Genomic DNA, 16,207 nt, shown 5'->3' with positions numbered 1-16,207 from the left:
CCTTCACCATATTTGTGGACTTGACTTCATTTTACACTTGATAATAAACCTTGTTACTATGTCCTTGAGTTAAAAATTGCCTTTAATATAAATGGTCTATAAGTAGACCATTGTTTATAGTCACACTGTTCATGGGTATAACAGCTTCAAGATCAAAGACCAGGCATTTTATATCTTTGTTTAATCATCCATTTTGGCAAACATTGTCTCTGGAAGATAGGCTTTTCACAATCCCTGGATTCTAAAGAAAAATTTGGTTATCATTCTGTAAGTTTGTACCTTGGATTATTTTCTGGCCAGGACATAGAACAAAGCATTCCAGAGAAAATTTAGGTTTATTTATCTAAGTACTTTCTCAAACGCCTTGATTTTTCTGCCCAGTCATTGTGGTTATCAGGAAGAGAGAGTGGTTGTAAGAAGACGGTTTTCTTTTTTTTTTTTCTCTTCTGTGAATTTTGTTTTTATTGGAAGATGGGTTGGGAAGTCACCTTGGGTTTACCCCCCAGGGAATATCCATTGTCCTTTCTAATCTTTCTGGGATGTTTCCTTGAATTTTGTCTCTTTCTTGGAGCTTCCGCTTTTGCTGCTAGTGGCCTCTTCAGGTCCACTGCTGACTGGCTCCTCCTTGGAAGAAGGTTTCTTCTTTTTCCTTGCAACACTCCTGCTGATACCTGCCTCTTCAGGATCACTAGCTGGTTCCTCTTTGGGAAAAGATTTCTGCCTCTTGGGGAAGCTTGTGCTGACAGCCATCTCTTCGAGATCACTACTAACCAACTCCTCCTTGGAAAAAAAGATTTATTTTTTTCTTGGGGTTCAGGAAAACAGAGCTAGATGGGTCTTCCATTCCATTTTCCTGTGGATCCTCCCGGGGTCTTTGCACTTTCTTCCTTTTGGGCCTTTCACCCATCCCTCACACTCTTCAGAGGAGTATACCTGCTGTTTTCTGAGAGGGCCGTTTTCTGCATCTGCTTTCTCTTCAGTGTGTTTATTCAGAATTGACTCGACAGCAAGTAACAACAACAAAAATATTATAAATTCACCTTAATTAGAAGTATTTTCTCATTGAAAATACTAATTACTTTCCTTTTTCAGAGATTGATAACATATGAAATATCTAGGTATTTTTCTATGATTTGAAGTATCAAAGATGTATGTCTTAGAGATAACATTATTTAAAAGTGAAATTTCGATATTAAAGTATTTTTACCAATTTGTATGATTTGCTGATTTTGTAAACTGTTTTACTAGATTGATAAAAAGAGGTTTGGCTCCAAAATTACATTTAGGTAACTAGTTCTCTGAAAACAATGTAAATGTCTAATAGGAGGGAACGGATGACGTTGGGACATATTTGGGTGATGGAATACTCTACAGCATTTAAAGGAAATGAACCAGACCTTTAGGCATCACTATGGATAGACCTCAAAACCAAAAGCATAGCATGAAAAACGCAAATTTCAGAATATTATGTAGGCTATGATAACGTTATGTAAATGTTAAAAAGCACATAAAATAATATCATATGCCATACAGTGTTTATAAATATATCTGTTTGTATCTGTGTGGGGGTGTTTATATTTGTGTATGAATAAAAAGTAGGCTGGCTACCTGTCAAATTTATGATAGTACTTGCCCCTAGGAAAAGAGGAGCAAGGGCAGGGAGGGGGAATATAATGCTATATATTAAAAAAAAAAATCCCTGGGGCAGATAATGACTATTTTGGTTAATGGGTTCATAGGCATTTGTTTTATTAACCTTTGTGCTTTTCTGTGCTAAAAATTTTTGTAGTAAAAAATTCTGTGTAATATTTCCTGAGGAAATAGACTTTCACTAGGAATCATACATTTATCAAACTGAAGCTCTTGTCTAACATGTTTTCATGATATATTCCATGAAAAATGAAAGTTGACAGAATGAATCTTGGACATGAGGAAAACTCCAAGTTGGCCTGGCCCCTGGGAAGCTGTAATAGTTTACAGGTTAAGAACAAAAACTCTGGCATTAGACTGCCTAGGCCCAAACCCTGGCTTCATAGCTACGAGCTTTGAGACCTTGAGCAAGTCACTTAATTTCTCTAAGCCTCACTTATCTGAAGAATGAGAACAAGAGCAGTGCCTATCTCAACACTGTTGTGAGAATTATAGGGGTTCATTCTTGGGATGCCTGGAAGGAACATAGTAGGTGTGCAAAAAAGATTGGGCTATTTTCATCATCACCAGCAGCCTCAGTACTTCCAGTGTGCCATTTCCATTCTCACCTCAGCGTCTTCGCCAATGCTGTTTCCTCTGCCTGTCACGTTCTTCCTCTCAACCCTTGCTTGGTCAGGCTAACTCGTCATCCTTCAGATGAGCTTCCCACTCCTCACAGATTAGGTTAAGTCCGAGTCACAGCACAATTCCAATTCAATAATTACTTGTGAACTACTTGCTGGTATCTACCTCTCCTGCAGGATTGTAAAACTGTTTTCTTTTTCACAACTGAATCTCCTGTACCTAAAACAGTATCTAATAAGAATAGGCACTGAGTAATTATTTACAGAGTAAATCCAGAAAGTAACCCTAGAGAGTGAAAATTTTCAGAAGCTAATTTTATCAGGAATTGAACTTGACTTAATGCACTTTGCCATAAGGATTAAGTAGGAAACCCTGGTGGTATAGTAGTTAATTGCTCCAGCTGCTTACCAAAAGGTCAACGGTTTGAAGCCACCAGGCACTCCTTGGAAACTCTGTGGGGCAGTTCTACTCTGTCCTATAAGGTCACTATGAGTCGGAATGACTCGATGGCAACAGGTTTGGTTTTTTTTTTTTTTAATTAGGAAGTAAGAACCCTGGTGCCACAGTGGTTAAGAGCTCAGCTGCTAACCAAAAGGCCAGTGGTTGGAATTCACTAGCCGCACCTCAGAAACCCTGTGGGGCAGCAGTTCTACTCTGTTCTGTAGGGTTGCTGTGAGTCGGAATTGACTTGACGGCAACGGGTTTGGGTTGTTCTGTTTTGTTTTATTAGGTAGTAAGAGGCCTCTGGGTGACTGCTAACCTAAAGGCTGGTGGTTTGAGCCCACCCAGCGGCACCAAGGAAAAAAAGCCTGGTGATCTGCTTCTGTAAAGATCACAGCCAAGAAAACCCTATGAGCAGCTCTACTCTGCAACACACAGGGTCTCTGTAAGTCAGAATCGACTCTGCAAAAATGGTTTTATTAGGAAGTAAATCCATTATTATGATTTCATTAAAAATATATATCGTATGTACTGGTTTATTTGTAATAATACATTATACAAACAAAAAAATTATAATACACCCAAAATATTCTCATATTTCTAACTTGGCTTTAGGAAATCTACATTGTGAGGATTCTTGGGATGGATACCGTGATGTGTATTGCCACATGTTCATTTGCTGTAAAAGCAGGATGGTTTCCAACACTGTAATCTTTAATACGCTCACCTGATTGTTTGCCCTCAAACTAACTCGATTCTTTCTTTTAAAAACAGGAGAAGAAGTAAAGAAAAAAAAAAAAACTAGCAAACAGGAGGTGATACTTCCCAAGGGCCAGAATAATATAGATTCATTCAGAGTAAGCTGATGTAATAAGTAGTTTGAAAAACGGCATTTGTAACTCAGATGGAATGTAACTTGTAACTTTTAAGCAAACTGGAACAGTCAATCCTTTGGGAAGGGAATTTTCAGAGGCACAGGAAAGACAGGAAACGGGTTCCCCCTTAATTGCTGGTTTATTTACTCTAGGAGAGAAAACTTAAGAATGTTTTCAAATTTGAGGAAGAGTTAAGTATTACAATATCAGGACACTCGTCCAGGAGAGTCATCATCTAGGATTCTGAACTGATTGAAAGTCCCAATTTATTACATCAGTAGAGGAGCAGAGCAAAATGTGAGTAAGCAAGAAACGGAATTTCAAAGCATTGAAGGAATTCTTATGATCCAGATGTGGGTGGTCAGCCTAAACCAAATCCATTGCCATTGAGTTGATTCTCAGATGGGTGGTAAAAAAAAAAAAAAGTAGGGAGGAGAAATTCCAGGGCTAGGAAGATACTGCAAACCCTGCATTGAAAACCAAAGCCCAAATCTGTTGCCGTGGAGTCAGTTCTGACTCGCAGTAACCCTATAGAACAGAGTAGAACTGTCCCATAGGGTTTTCAAGGAGTGGCTGGTGAATTTGAACTGCTGACCTTTTGGTTAGCAGTCGAACGCTTAACCACTGTGCCACCACAGATTAGTAGACTATAAATTGTGGTCTTGGAAGACTTTTGCCCCTTTGGAGACACATAATTTTATAATAAAAATTACTGGAGAAAATTGTTTTTTAGCCTTTTTTTTTTTTTTTTTTTTTGCATGCTACTTTTCCATTAACTGGAGTGTGCCGAAATCATAAAAACCTGCATTTTTTTAAATATTGAGCATATATTCACTCGTTCATTCATTTATTCACTCATCAGAGCACCATTTCTTTTCTGGAAGTGAAACATCTTTAATTATGCAAAATTAATTATTGCTCAAAAGTATGGCTTTGAGAGTGCTGCAAGATATCCCAGAGCCTTCTGCAATATAGAAGAAATAATGAACTGTGCTTGGTACCATTGGTGTTTCATGACTTCTTGATAATAGAGAATATGTGTATGCAAATCCGGTTAAATGAACATTCTGGTCAATACAGTCAAATATATATGAAAAAAAAAAAACATATGGGATGAGAATATTTAAATATCCGGAATACCCTATTTCTTTTCCTGTTTTGTAGAAGAGTAATTATAAAATGTTTATTATGTACTGGCTACTGATAGACACTTTACATCTGTTTTCTCAGTCCCACCACGACTTTGCAAGGAAGGCTAACATATTTACAGAGAGTCATTGTTGGTTTTGTTGGTTACAAAGGGAATTAAATAACAGTGCGGGTAGTTCAGTGATAACATATCACTTGGAAACAAAAGTCAACTCTTCCTGGTATGGGGCCAATAGCATTTTCATATTTTTAAATGTTCTAGACAGCCATATTTCAATTTTTTTTTTTTTTTGCATGTTTATATACTGTAGCCGACTTGCTTTCTTAAACAGTGGACAATTATCTTTGGGAGAATTTGTGCGTGTGTGTGTGTGTGTGTGTGTGTGAGAGAGAGAGAGAGATAGGTAGGCTGAAGGGTTATTTGAGCATATCTGCAGGAAATTATTAGTAGGAAATTTATGCCTAGTATTGTGAACTCAAATTTGACAGCAAGAGATCTAAAGAATCTTAAACTGGGCAGGTGCCCCCGGGTGGCTGCATGTGAGCACCTGGGGGATAGAAAGAATGTTGTCACCTGGGCTAAAAGGGTAATGGGAATAGTGTCTCTGGCGGGGACTTCGTCTTCACAAATAAATGCCAAAGCCTCTTTCACAGATTTTATTCTTCCAGTTTAAGTTGTGGGAGTCATCCTATAGTGTATTTTCTAAAAAGTATTATTGCATTTAATACTGATTTGTTCCTTACTCTAGACTCAATGGCACTGGGTTTTTTTTATATACTAGGCTTTGGTTGGGCTGTGTTTGGAAAATGTCTTAGGTTGGTTCTTTTTTAAAAAGGGGATGGGAGATTGGGGTTTATGATGAGCTAGTGTATGTGAATGTTCCTAGCACGTCAGCATATGGCACGTGCCCCATCAGTGCTGGTGCCTGTAGGCATTGGAAAGCTACCAAAAAAAAAAGAAAAAAATCCGAATCTGGTACCATCAATTCTGACTCATAGCCACCCTGTAGGACAGAGTAGAACTGCCCCATAGAGCTTCCAGGGAACACCTGGTGGATTCAAACTGCCCACCTTTTAGTTAGCAGCCAAGCTCTTAACCAGTGCACCACCAGGGCTCTACTGGAAAGCTAAGGTCCTTTCTAACTTTAAGATTTCATGGTTCTTGAATAAGGAACATAAATTAAAAACAAACAACTTAATGGAATCAAATTAAATATATTGAATGTATGTAATTCTAATACATTGTGTTTTTATTTATTTCCTTATAGTCTTTGTCCACAAATACATGATGTAAAAACATATGGTTGAAATCACAGTGAGAAATTTTCTTAAGGATTTATAAAAATTTTTATCAATCTCTTAAAAATCCTGCCCAAAGTAACTGTTATCAAATGCTTTGTTCTATAAATTATCATTAACAATGTTTTGGGGGTATACATAATAGAAATATGTGTATATATACATATATGTATATATGCATATGTGTGTATATATGTACACACATAATCATCAGAAGACCAAGATTGCTTTGCCAGAGCTCTGTGTTTTGACACAGCCTTTCAATATGTGTGTTACTCATTAGTATTTCTTCCTCTTGCCCCCCACCACACACCCCCACTGCCCTGGCTTCGATTCTGACTCATAGCAACTCTACGGGGCTGAGCAGAACTTCCCCATAGTTTTGATGGCTGTATATCTTTACAGAAACATACTGCCACATCCTTTTCCCAGGGAGCTACTAGTGGGTTCGAACTGCTGACCTTTTTGGTTAGCAGCTGAGTGCTTTAACCACTGTGCCACCAGGGCTCTAAAGTTGGATTTTGAAAGCAGAAGACTTCTCTGGAAACTCCCCAACAGTCATAGGAGTTACAACACTTTTTTGGAAATTTGAATGATGGATTTGCAAAACTCTGTTAAATACCACTCAACCTGTTTCTCAATCATCTGCTCCATCAGCAGAGCTGGAGAGATCTTTCGAGGTCATTTGGTTAGATGACTCTGAGGAGCGACCACACTTTGGGAAAAACTGGGTTAAATAACATTCTAAAGCTCTTATTTGTTCTACAGTTGCCACTCAAAGCGTGGTCCACTGTCAGGTGATTCCAATGGACAATAAAGTTTGTTAAGCACTGTGCTACAAAACCCTGTCAAGTGGTCTGTAGAACCCTGCTTGAATATCTGTGATAACAGTGACTCATTGTCTCAGTCATCTAGGGCTGCTATAACAGAAATACCATAAGTGGATGGCTTTAACAAACAGAAACTTATTTTCTCAGCCTGGGAGTTTAGAAGTCCGAATTTAGGGTGCCAGCTCCAGGGGAAGGCTTTCTCTCTCCATCTGCTCTGGGGAAAGGTCCTTGTCATCAATCTTCCCATGGTCTAGGAGCTTCTCAGTGCAGGGACCCTGGGTCCAAAGGATAAGTTCCCCTCCTGATTCTTCATTCTTGGTGGCCTGAGGTCCCCCTGTCTCTCTGCTGGCTTCTCTCTTTTATGTTTCAAAAGAGAAGGACTCAAGATACAACCTAATCTTATAGATTGAGTCCTGCCTCAATAACATCATAGAGGTAGGATTTATAACACAGGAAAATCACATTGAATGACAAAATGGTGGACAATCACATAATACTGGGAATCTTGGCCTAGCGAAGTTGACACACACTTTTGGGGGACACAATTTAATCCATAACACTCACTATCCAACAATCAACCTACATCACCTTTGTTGTTGTTCGTAGTTGCTGTTGAGTTGGCCCTGACACGTGGCAACCCATTACACAATGGAACAAAACACTGCTGGTGCTGAGTCATTCCCATGATAGTTGAGGATCTGACTGTTGTGATCCATAGCGTTTTCATTGGCTGATTTTCAGAAGTATATCACGAGGCCAGTTTAGTCTGGAAGCTCCGCCGAAACCTGTTCAGCATCATAGCAACATGTAAGCCTCCACTGATGGAGGCGAGGCGGCTGTGCTTGAGGAGCATTGGCCAGGAAAACCTGGTCTCCCACGTGAAAGGCGAGAATTCTACCATTGAACCACACTGCTCCCATATTATCTTTAACCCACTGCCCATCGAGTCGATTCTGACCCATAGCAACCGCATAGGACAGAGTAGAACTGCCCCATAGAGTTCCAAGGAGCGCCTGGCAGATTCAAACTGCCGACCCTTTGGTTAGCAGCCGTGGCACTTAACCACTACGCCACCAGGGCTTCCGTATTATCTTTAGGTAGTTTAAATATTAGTGGGTTCTTCATAGCACTGAGCTCACACCTAACTCCTTGAGTTTTATATTCCCTGGCCTTGGCTGAATCCCCTGGTAGCCTTCAGAACCAGGTTACTTTATCTTTTTCATGAAGGCCCTTCAGACACGTGACTTGGATCTATTGTTTTGTCCCTTGACTGGAGCGTCTTCAGGTTTAACGTAGTCCCCATCCCCTCAGCTGTTCCTGGCATGACATTGGTGGAGCTTTCTTTACCATCCTGTTCAGACTAGACCTTTCCACAATCAACATTGTGATTGATCCTTTACTCCAGCTGGCAACACCTAGTAGTGAGTAGAAGAAGGTAGCAACCCATGACCTGTACTTTCCATGCACTTGGGGAGAATGATTCTGAGGAGCAAATTTATCATCATCTGTAACTTCTTTAGGTTCAAGCTTCTGTCTCGTTGTGGAGACCTCTCCTCTGTTACAACAGTGGCCTCTAACGAGCATCACTTTGCCTTTCTTCAAGTTTGTAAAGGGGTCAACTTCTTAGCATTTTGAAAGTGAGTGTACTTAAGAAGAAATGAAAAAAAGTTTTGTTTCTTTCCAAAACAAGAAAAGAAATTTTAAGACCCATGTACTTTTAGAAACAAATTCCCTGTAACCGACAGCTGAGCACATCAGCTGATTTCATTTTTCTCTGCTGCATTTCAGTAATAGGTTACACATGCGTTCATCCAACACCGAGAAATAACCTTAGCATACTCAACTTTCAAAAGCTTCCTTTCTTTGTAGAATCTAAATATTTTTTCATGTTACTCCTTGATTCTCATAATTCTCATAATTGAGCGTAATTATTTACTTGTTAAAAGACATTGGAGTTCATAAGTGGCTTCTGAAATTAAATAGTCACTTTTTTTTGATAGTTTTTTTTTTTTTTTTGTTACCTAAGAAAACAGAGATCGTGGAGGATTCTTTTATTTTTGTGTCAGCATTTCTCTTACATATATAAAAAAAAAGCCATAGCAGGAGCAGTTTGAGATCTTTTTCAGTATTCTTTTGTCAAAGTGGCCTACAACACATCGTTCAACTAGTTCCTCTTCTAGCTAATTTCCTGTGCATTTTCTTCTATTTTTATTCTTCTCTCTACCTCCTCATTCTCTTCTTCATCTCTTCACTTCCTCTTCTGAGAGTTTTGAGAGCAATAGCATCTTTTCTCACCTCTGCATTTAACAATAGCGCTGTGTGTGTGTGTGTGTGTGTGTGTGTGTGTGTGGAGAGAGAAAAGCTGAAAACTGAGACAGATGATTCTTTCATACCAGATTGCTTTGGGTTGAGCTGGATATGTTATTTTTTTCAAGGAGACTAAACTGGATCCTTTGGATAACCAGTCATGAACTACAGGAATGTAATAGGTGCTACTGGTTTTACTGTTGGATTTTTTTTTGTTTTGTTTTTGTAATTTAATCATCCAGCAGAGGATTTTATGAGGATCAGAACTAAGTTTACTAAAAAAGTGTGTTGGTTAAAATTTTTTAATTGGCTTTAAACTTTCCTTGGTTAGGAGAGCCATTCTTATGAGTGATATCTTTGTGTTTTATTTCAGTACTTGCAAGCAAAGAAGCCTCACAGCCCTCCATCTTGGATTAGTTCTAGTAGAGAGGCCCTAACAATTAAGCAGACAGTCTCCTGAGCCTCCAGTCTCCTGATCCTAATTTACTACATCCTTTCCCTTCAGGAACAGAGGGCCACTGGGAAACAGATCCCTAAAAGTGCAGGTAAGCCAAGGCAACACCCTGTCATCATTGTCTCTGACTCCTTAGATATATGTCTGAACACTTGAAGTTCTTGTACAATGTTTCTATCTCTAACTAGTAGCCTTAAAAATGCCGTCTTCTTCTATGTATAGAACTGTCAATTTCTCCCTTACTAGCCTTACAGGTAGCCATATACCAAAGTCAAGTTAAGGAAGTTTTTATTCTCATTTTGGACAGCCCTTGTTTGGAATGGTTCTAAGCCAGTATGAAACCAAGAGTGAGAAAGTTCGCAAAGTTAAAGCCAGGATGTTGCACACATCAGACATATAGAGGTTCTACTGTTCGTTCTGATGTGCAACATCGTGGCTTTAACTTTGGGAACTTTCTCACTCTTAGTGTCATATTGGCTTAGAACCATTTCTACTGTTCAGGGAAACCCTGGTGGTGTAGTGGTTAAGTGCTGCGGTTGCTAACCAAAGGGTCGGCAGTTCGAGTCCACCAGGCGCTCCTTGGAAACTATGGGGCAGTTCTACTCTGTCCTATAGGGTCGCTATGAGTCGGAATCGACTCGACAGCACTGGGTTTGGGTTTTTTTTGGTTACTGTTTGTTCAGCTGTGTCGCCCTAGGCAAGAGGCTTGCCCTCCCTGGGGCTTACTTCCTCAATAAAATTAATTCTATTTCTCTCTCTGTCTTAATAATATCATTAATAATAATATCATTAAATTACCTTAATATAATGTTTAGAGTAATTCTCTTACTATTCCTGGATCTGATGTACATATTTTAGACACCAACCTCTAACTTCCTTCTGAGAAAGCTCTAGAGATCAAATGTCCACCAGGAATCAGCTACATGTTTTACCCATGAATCCATACAATCTTTCTGATTGGTTAAGGTTCGTCAGAGAACAATTGTTCTGCTAGCACATTTCTTACATTACAGTTTTGTTCAGAGATCTTTTTGTGAAAAACACTTACTTAGAAAACTATTAAGGAACATTAAGGAAGACCTAAGAAGAATTGATGCATTTGAACTGTGGTGTTGGCAAAGAATATTGAATATACCATGGGCTGCCAAAAGAACGAATGAATCTGTCTTGGAAGAAGTGCAACCAGAGTGCTCCTTAGAAGCTAGGATGGCGAGACTGTGTCTTTCATACTTTGGACATGTTGTCAGGAGGGATCAGTCCCTGGAGAAGGACATCATGCTTGGCAAAGTACAGAGTCAGCGGAAAAGAGGAAGACCTTCAATGAGGTGGATTGACACAGAGGCTACAACAATGAGCTCAAGCATAACGACGATTGTAAGGATGGCGCAGGACCGGGCAGTGTTTCGTTCTGTTGTGCACAGGGTCACTGTGAGTTGGAACCAATGCCATGGCACCTAACAGCAACAACAACAACATTATGTTTTAGTGATCCTGGAAAATACGGACATTCACAATCGTTTTGGGATTTAGTCTTTGGGAGTCTCTTGATCCCTTGATTGTTCACACTAAGATTATTCATGGTGGTTAGAGAGCCTGTCATGAGTCCCCAGGTAGTACAAAAGGTTAATGTTCTCAATTGCTAACCAAAGGTTGGAGGTTCAAGTCCACCCTAACGTGTCTTGGAAGAAAGGCCTGGTGATCTACTTTTGAAAAACAGCCGTTGAAAACCCTGTGGTTCTACACTGACACACGTGGGGTCACAGGAACTGAAATCAACTTGCCAATGCCTGGTTTTTTGGTCCCTGTCGTAGTCCTGAGCCACTGGGCTTGGAGAACTCTTAGGTGCTGTGATGCTAGCCTGAAGGTAGGACTAGACCCTCAGGTTTCTTACTGCCCGTAACATTTTAATATAATGTTATCCTCATTTGAATAATCTCGGTGGTTTTTGGCACTATCTTTCCTGGCAGCCTTTAACATTTCCTGGAATTAATAAGGCAGAAAAAATTTGAGAGTCCTTGTAGCGCAATGATGAGGAGCACGGTGGATGCTGGTGTGTGCCTGGGGTCAAATCCCGGCTCTGTCACTTACTGCCTCGGTATCGTTGGGCAAGTTACTTACTTCTCTGTGCTTTAGTGTCTTCACCTGTAATAATAGGATAACAGTAGTACCTATCTCAAAGGGTGGTTATGTATATTTAAGATAATTATACCTCTAGCGCGTTTAGAACATTTTTGCTACATAAATGTCCAGTAAGTATTAACCATCTTTATTGCCATCTGTCATGTGGTGTTTATTTTTCTGCAACCATTCTCTAGTTTAGGACTAACAAATATTCAAGTTTCCATCCTTACCTTGCTGGATATTGCTCATCGACCATAGTATTCTTTGCTTCTGAGCTTAGGACCCAATATCTGAATCCTTTTTCAACACCATAATGGATCCAAATTAGAGTGTAAGATGGAACCTATTTACCAACTCAGATTATTCTCCTGATTTTATTCCTTACCTCAAGACATAAATTTGATACGCTGATCATAAATCTTGTGGATTTTTTTGTTGTTGTTTGTTTTTACTAAGCCACAGTGCAGCTTTATTATGAAAAGCATAAAAAACTTTTGGTTTCTATAGCCAGAAATAGAGTCTCTTCTCAAATTCTGAGATGAATTTTGCTGACTGCTGTTTTGAATTCCTTTACTTTTACATTCGGAAGGAGATGAGTAAGGCTTCCTGTCACTTGTAACTGTGAAATGTTAAAATGAACATAAGGAGTAACTGCTAGCACAGGTTGTTATGAGTTCTTAGGATCTCTGCTGGTATGCTATGAAGTTAGTTCATTCGTGAGGGCTCAGCGTGTGGGCAGCTAATACTTCACTAGCTTTCAAGGAAAAATGACCATATGTCACACACTTCTAAGTGCTTTATATTTACTCCTCACAGTAGCGCTATTAGGTAGGTATCATTATGCCCCATTTTACAGATAAGGAAATTGAGGTATAAAGAGGTTAAACAACTGCCCAAGGACATACAGCTAGTAAAAGGTAGAGCAGAGATTCAAACCCAGGGAGTCTGGTTGCCAAGCAGGCCATCTTGACCCCTAATTATGCTGTCCTGCCACGCACAGAGAATAAATCGGGTAAAGTGAGACGCAGATAGGAAGGACCACATTATAAAAAGTCTCCAATGCCAAGCTAAGCAATTTCATTTTCATCTGTCAGATGATGGAGAGTTTTTTTGTGGAGTGAGTGACCGCATGAGACCTGGACTTTGAGAAGCTGATGTCAGGTACGGCAAATGGGTGGACTTCAAGGGACGGAAGATTAGAGATGCTGGTAGCTGAGGTGAGAAGTAGTGGGAATGTGGGCTTAGGAAACAGGATTAAGAGAAGAGCATGAGGACACCTAACTTAGGTGGCTAGAGGAGGAAGACAGTTGGAAGCGCAGGCAGAGAAGTTAGAGGAACTAAGGAAGCCTAGGACAGTGCAGTGCACACGGCAGGCAGAGGTTCAACAACTAAAAACCACAGAGGTCAGAGAGGATTGGAACCAAACAAAAATGAGTGGATTTAGAGATATTAACTCATTCATTCCTTTATTTACTTGGTCATCATTGAGTACGTTATGTTATTGTGTACCTGTGATGAGACAGGAATAGTGCTGGAGGGGGATTCACAGAAATGTTTTCCTCTGCTACTGACTCAGCTACTTGTTAGCTAGGTGGCCTTTGATAAGTGTTTTTTTTTTTTTTTTTTTTTTTACCGTTTTAAATCCTGGCTGCCTCTTCCATAATTTGATGACATAAGACCTTACTCTAAAAGTCCCGAACTCTTGCGATCTTTCCAGCTCTAAGATCTGGAATTCTTGGGTCCAAGGAAGGTGTGACGAGCAATAATTAGAATCATGGTTTGTCATGGATTGAATTATGTCCCCCTCAAAATGTGTATATCAACTTGATTAAGCCATGATTTCCAGTGCTGTGTGGTTCTCCATTTTGTGGTTGTAATTTTATGTTAGAGAGGATTAGGGTGGGATTGTAACACCCTTACCAGGTCACATCCCTGATCCAATAAAAAGGGAGTTTCCCTAGCGTATGGTCTGCACCACCTTTTCTCTCTCAAGAGATAAAAGGCAAGGGAAGTAAGAAGAGAGTTGGGGACCTCATACCACCAAGAAAGCAGCACTGGGAGCAGCGTGCGTCCTTTGGACCTGGGGTCCCTGCGCCTGAGAAGCTACTTGATCAGGGGAAGAGCTAACAGAGAGAGAAAGCCTTCCCCTGGAGCTGATGCCCTGAATTTGGACTTTTAGTGTACTTTACTGTGAGGAAATAATTTTTTCTTTGTTGAAGCCATCTGCTTGTGGTATTTCTGTTATAGCAGCACTAGATGACTAAGGCACCTTTGTAAGGTGTGGCTGGTGATTCACTTGGCACTTTGAGGGGACCCAGGAGGTGATACAGAATGAAGTGTGTGTGTCCTATAGAAGTAATCTAAAGAGAGGAATTTTATATCCTTCCTCTCAAGAAGGTGGTAAATGGAAGGATAAGACTGAAAACAGTACAGGAGGGAAGGTGTCCAGGGAATTTACGTAGAAAAACACAAACATTCACCAGAATGGTAAGGGAGATTTTTCTCACAGACACTTATTCTCAGAGAAAGTTTTTGTTTATTTTCAAATCCTGTTGATTGGAAAATTTAAAAGATCAAGAGTAGAAGACTTTTAAAAGAGGCAGCAAGAAACTTAGGCTAAGCTTCAAGTTCCCCTCAAACACTGTTTTCTGGGAAGCTCTGATCCTCTCAGTGGGATATAATCCCTAAATCCCTTCTAGAGAAATAAAAAGTCATTTCTCTGCTTTTTACAGTTTTTGCAGTGAGCACACCCAGTGTTCAGGGGAGGCTTGCCATCTGCTTTGGCGGTTAGGACTTAGGTTTAATTTGGCGGAAAGATCCGTCCATGTATGCTAGGGGGAATGTCTGGAAGCCTCTGACCTTCTCCTGCAGTGCTTCTCACTCATATCGCTGGGGATCTTGTTAAAATGCAGATTCTGACTCAGTACAGGGAGGGGTGGGGACCAAGATTTTCCTTTTCTAAAGAGTTCCCAGTCCCTGGATGGCACAAACGGTAAGTGCTATCGACTATTGGCTGAAAGGTTGGTGGTTCGAACCCATCCAGAGGCTTCTCAGAAGTAATGCCTGACAATCTGTTTTCGAAAGGTCACAGCTTTAAAAACGCTATGGAGCAGTCCTGCTCTGCGTACACCGGGTCGCCTGAGTCAGAACTGACACAACGGCAACTAACAACTACGAGTTCCCAAGTGTTTCAAAACTACTGGTCCATGGACCGCACTTTGAGGAGTAAACCTGTTCCTGTCAAGTCAATTCTGACTCATAGTGACTCTATAAGACAGAGTAGAACTGCCCGATAGTGTTGCCAAGGCCGTAAATCTTTATGGAAGCAGACTGCTACATCGTTCTCCTGCAAGTGGCTGGATTCCAACTGCCGACCTTTTGGTTAGCAGCCAAGTACTTAACCACAGTGCCACCAGGGCTCCTGATACGCGCAACCATGTGGGCAGATGTTTCAAAAGCATTATGCTAATGGGAAGCCAGAGATAAGGTACGTACTTTTTTATTCCATTTATATGAAATTTTAGAAAAAGCAAAACTATGATAACAGAAAGCAGATTAGGTCGCTAGAGGTGGGGAGTGAGGGGTGTTGATTGCAAATGAAAATAAAGGAACTTTTTTGGGTTGGTGGTATTTGATATCATGATTTTGGTGGTTGTTACATGACTGTATACATTTTTGAAAATTCATCAAATTATACATTTAAAAGTATTGACTTATTGCATACAATTTTTATCTCAATAAATTTAAAGAATTAGCCATAAAGCCAATTTAAAGAATTAGCTACAATCATGAATCTGTTAACAGTATCGAATACTCCTTGGAGGCTGCAGTCTTATCAGTGGGATCTTAATATAAGGAAATAGAGAAAATTTCCACTCTGGGAAAAGAAATGGGCCCGGGAGAAAATATGAATAAACAGTAGACATATAAAAGGCGTCCTTGTGCTTTTGCAATGGACCCTAGTCTAAAGAAAGAGATCTTGAAAACAGGAACTCCAGCTCATTTATTTTTAGCATCCGGTATAGTATGCTGTTAGCTGAATGACTTCAGTGTGTCTTACTATTTGCTATTAAAAAGCAAAACCCTGCTGAAAAGTCTTTTTTCTCCTTTTTATATTCTTTGCAGTGAGTACACCCAATTTTCAGGGGAGGAATTGCCAGCTGCTTTGGCGCTTAGGCCTTAGCTTTAATTAAGTGAAAAGATCTGTCCACGTATGCTAAGCAGGAAGTCTGGAAAAAGCATCGGCTTCTCCAGGAGGCAGTCCTGAGGTTTTCCTCCGATGTGTTTCTTGAAAGACTAAAAGAGAAGGGTGTGTGTGTGTATGTGCGTGTGTGTCTAGGAACTAGTTACATATCAGAAGAATTGCGGGGTGGGGGAGAAAGATAAATGTAAATGTTCCCTTTCTGCTTTGCCGAAAGAAAAACCTATGCGTTTAGAAATCCACCAGAATTTACACA

The 16,207-nt window shown here is 40.0% G+C and overlaps 1 protein-coding gene across 28 annotated transcripts in view; it reads left to right on the top strand.

Moving 5' to 3' along the window:
- ST3GAL6 (ST3 beta-galactoside alpha-2,3-sialyltransferase 6) overlaps window positions 1–16,207 on the top strand; it is a 120,757-nt gene that overhangs the window by 30,094 nt on the left and 74,456 nt on the right. For 18 of the 28 annotated variants that reach the window (XR_010318691.1, XR_010318692.1, XR_010318693.1 and 15 more), the window contains 2 exons: window positions 9,549–9,720; window positions 12,845–12,911. Coding sequence is in view for 17 of the 28 variants with exons in the window: in XM_064273070.1 (XP_064129140.1) it covers window positions 12,905–12,911 (7 nt within the window). In the remaining 11 variants the exon portion in view is untranslated. Of the gene's footprint in view, window positions 1–3,742; window positions 3,888–9,360; window positions 9,459–9,548; window positions 9,721–12,844; window positions 12,912–14,834; window positions 15,238–15,875; window positions 16,060–16,207 lie in introns of those variants that run through there. The other 10 variants (XM_064273073.1, XM_064273071.1, XM_064273074.1 and 7 more) reach the window with 7 other exon arrangements.

This window comes from Loxodonta africana, chromosome 20 (genome assembly GCF_030014295.1).
Source record: "Loxodonta africana isolate mLoxAfr1 chromosome 20, mLoxAfr1.hap2, whole genome shotgun sequence".
NCBI classification, from domain to species: Eukaryota; Metazoa; Chordata; class Mammalia; order Proboscidea; family Elephantidae; genus Loxodonta; species Loxodonta africana.
This window is presented reverse-complemented; position numbering and strand designations above follow the sequence as displayed.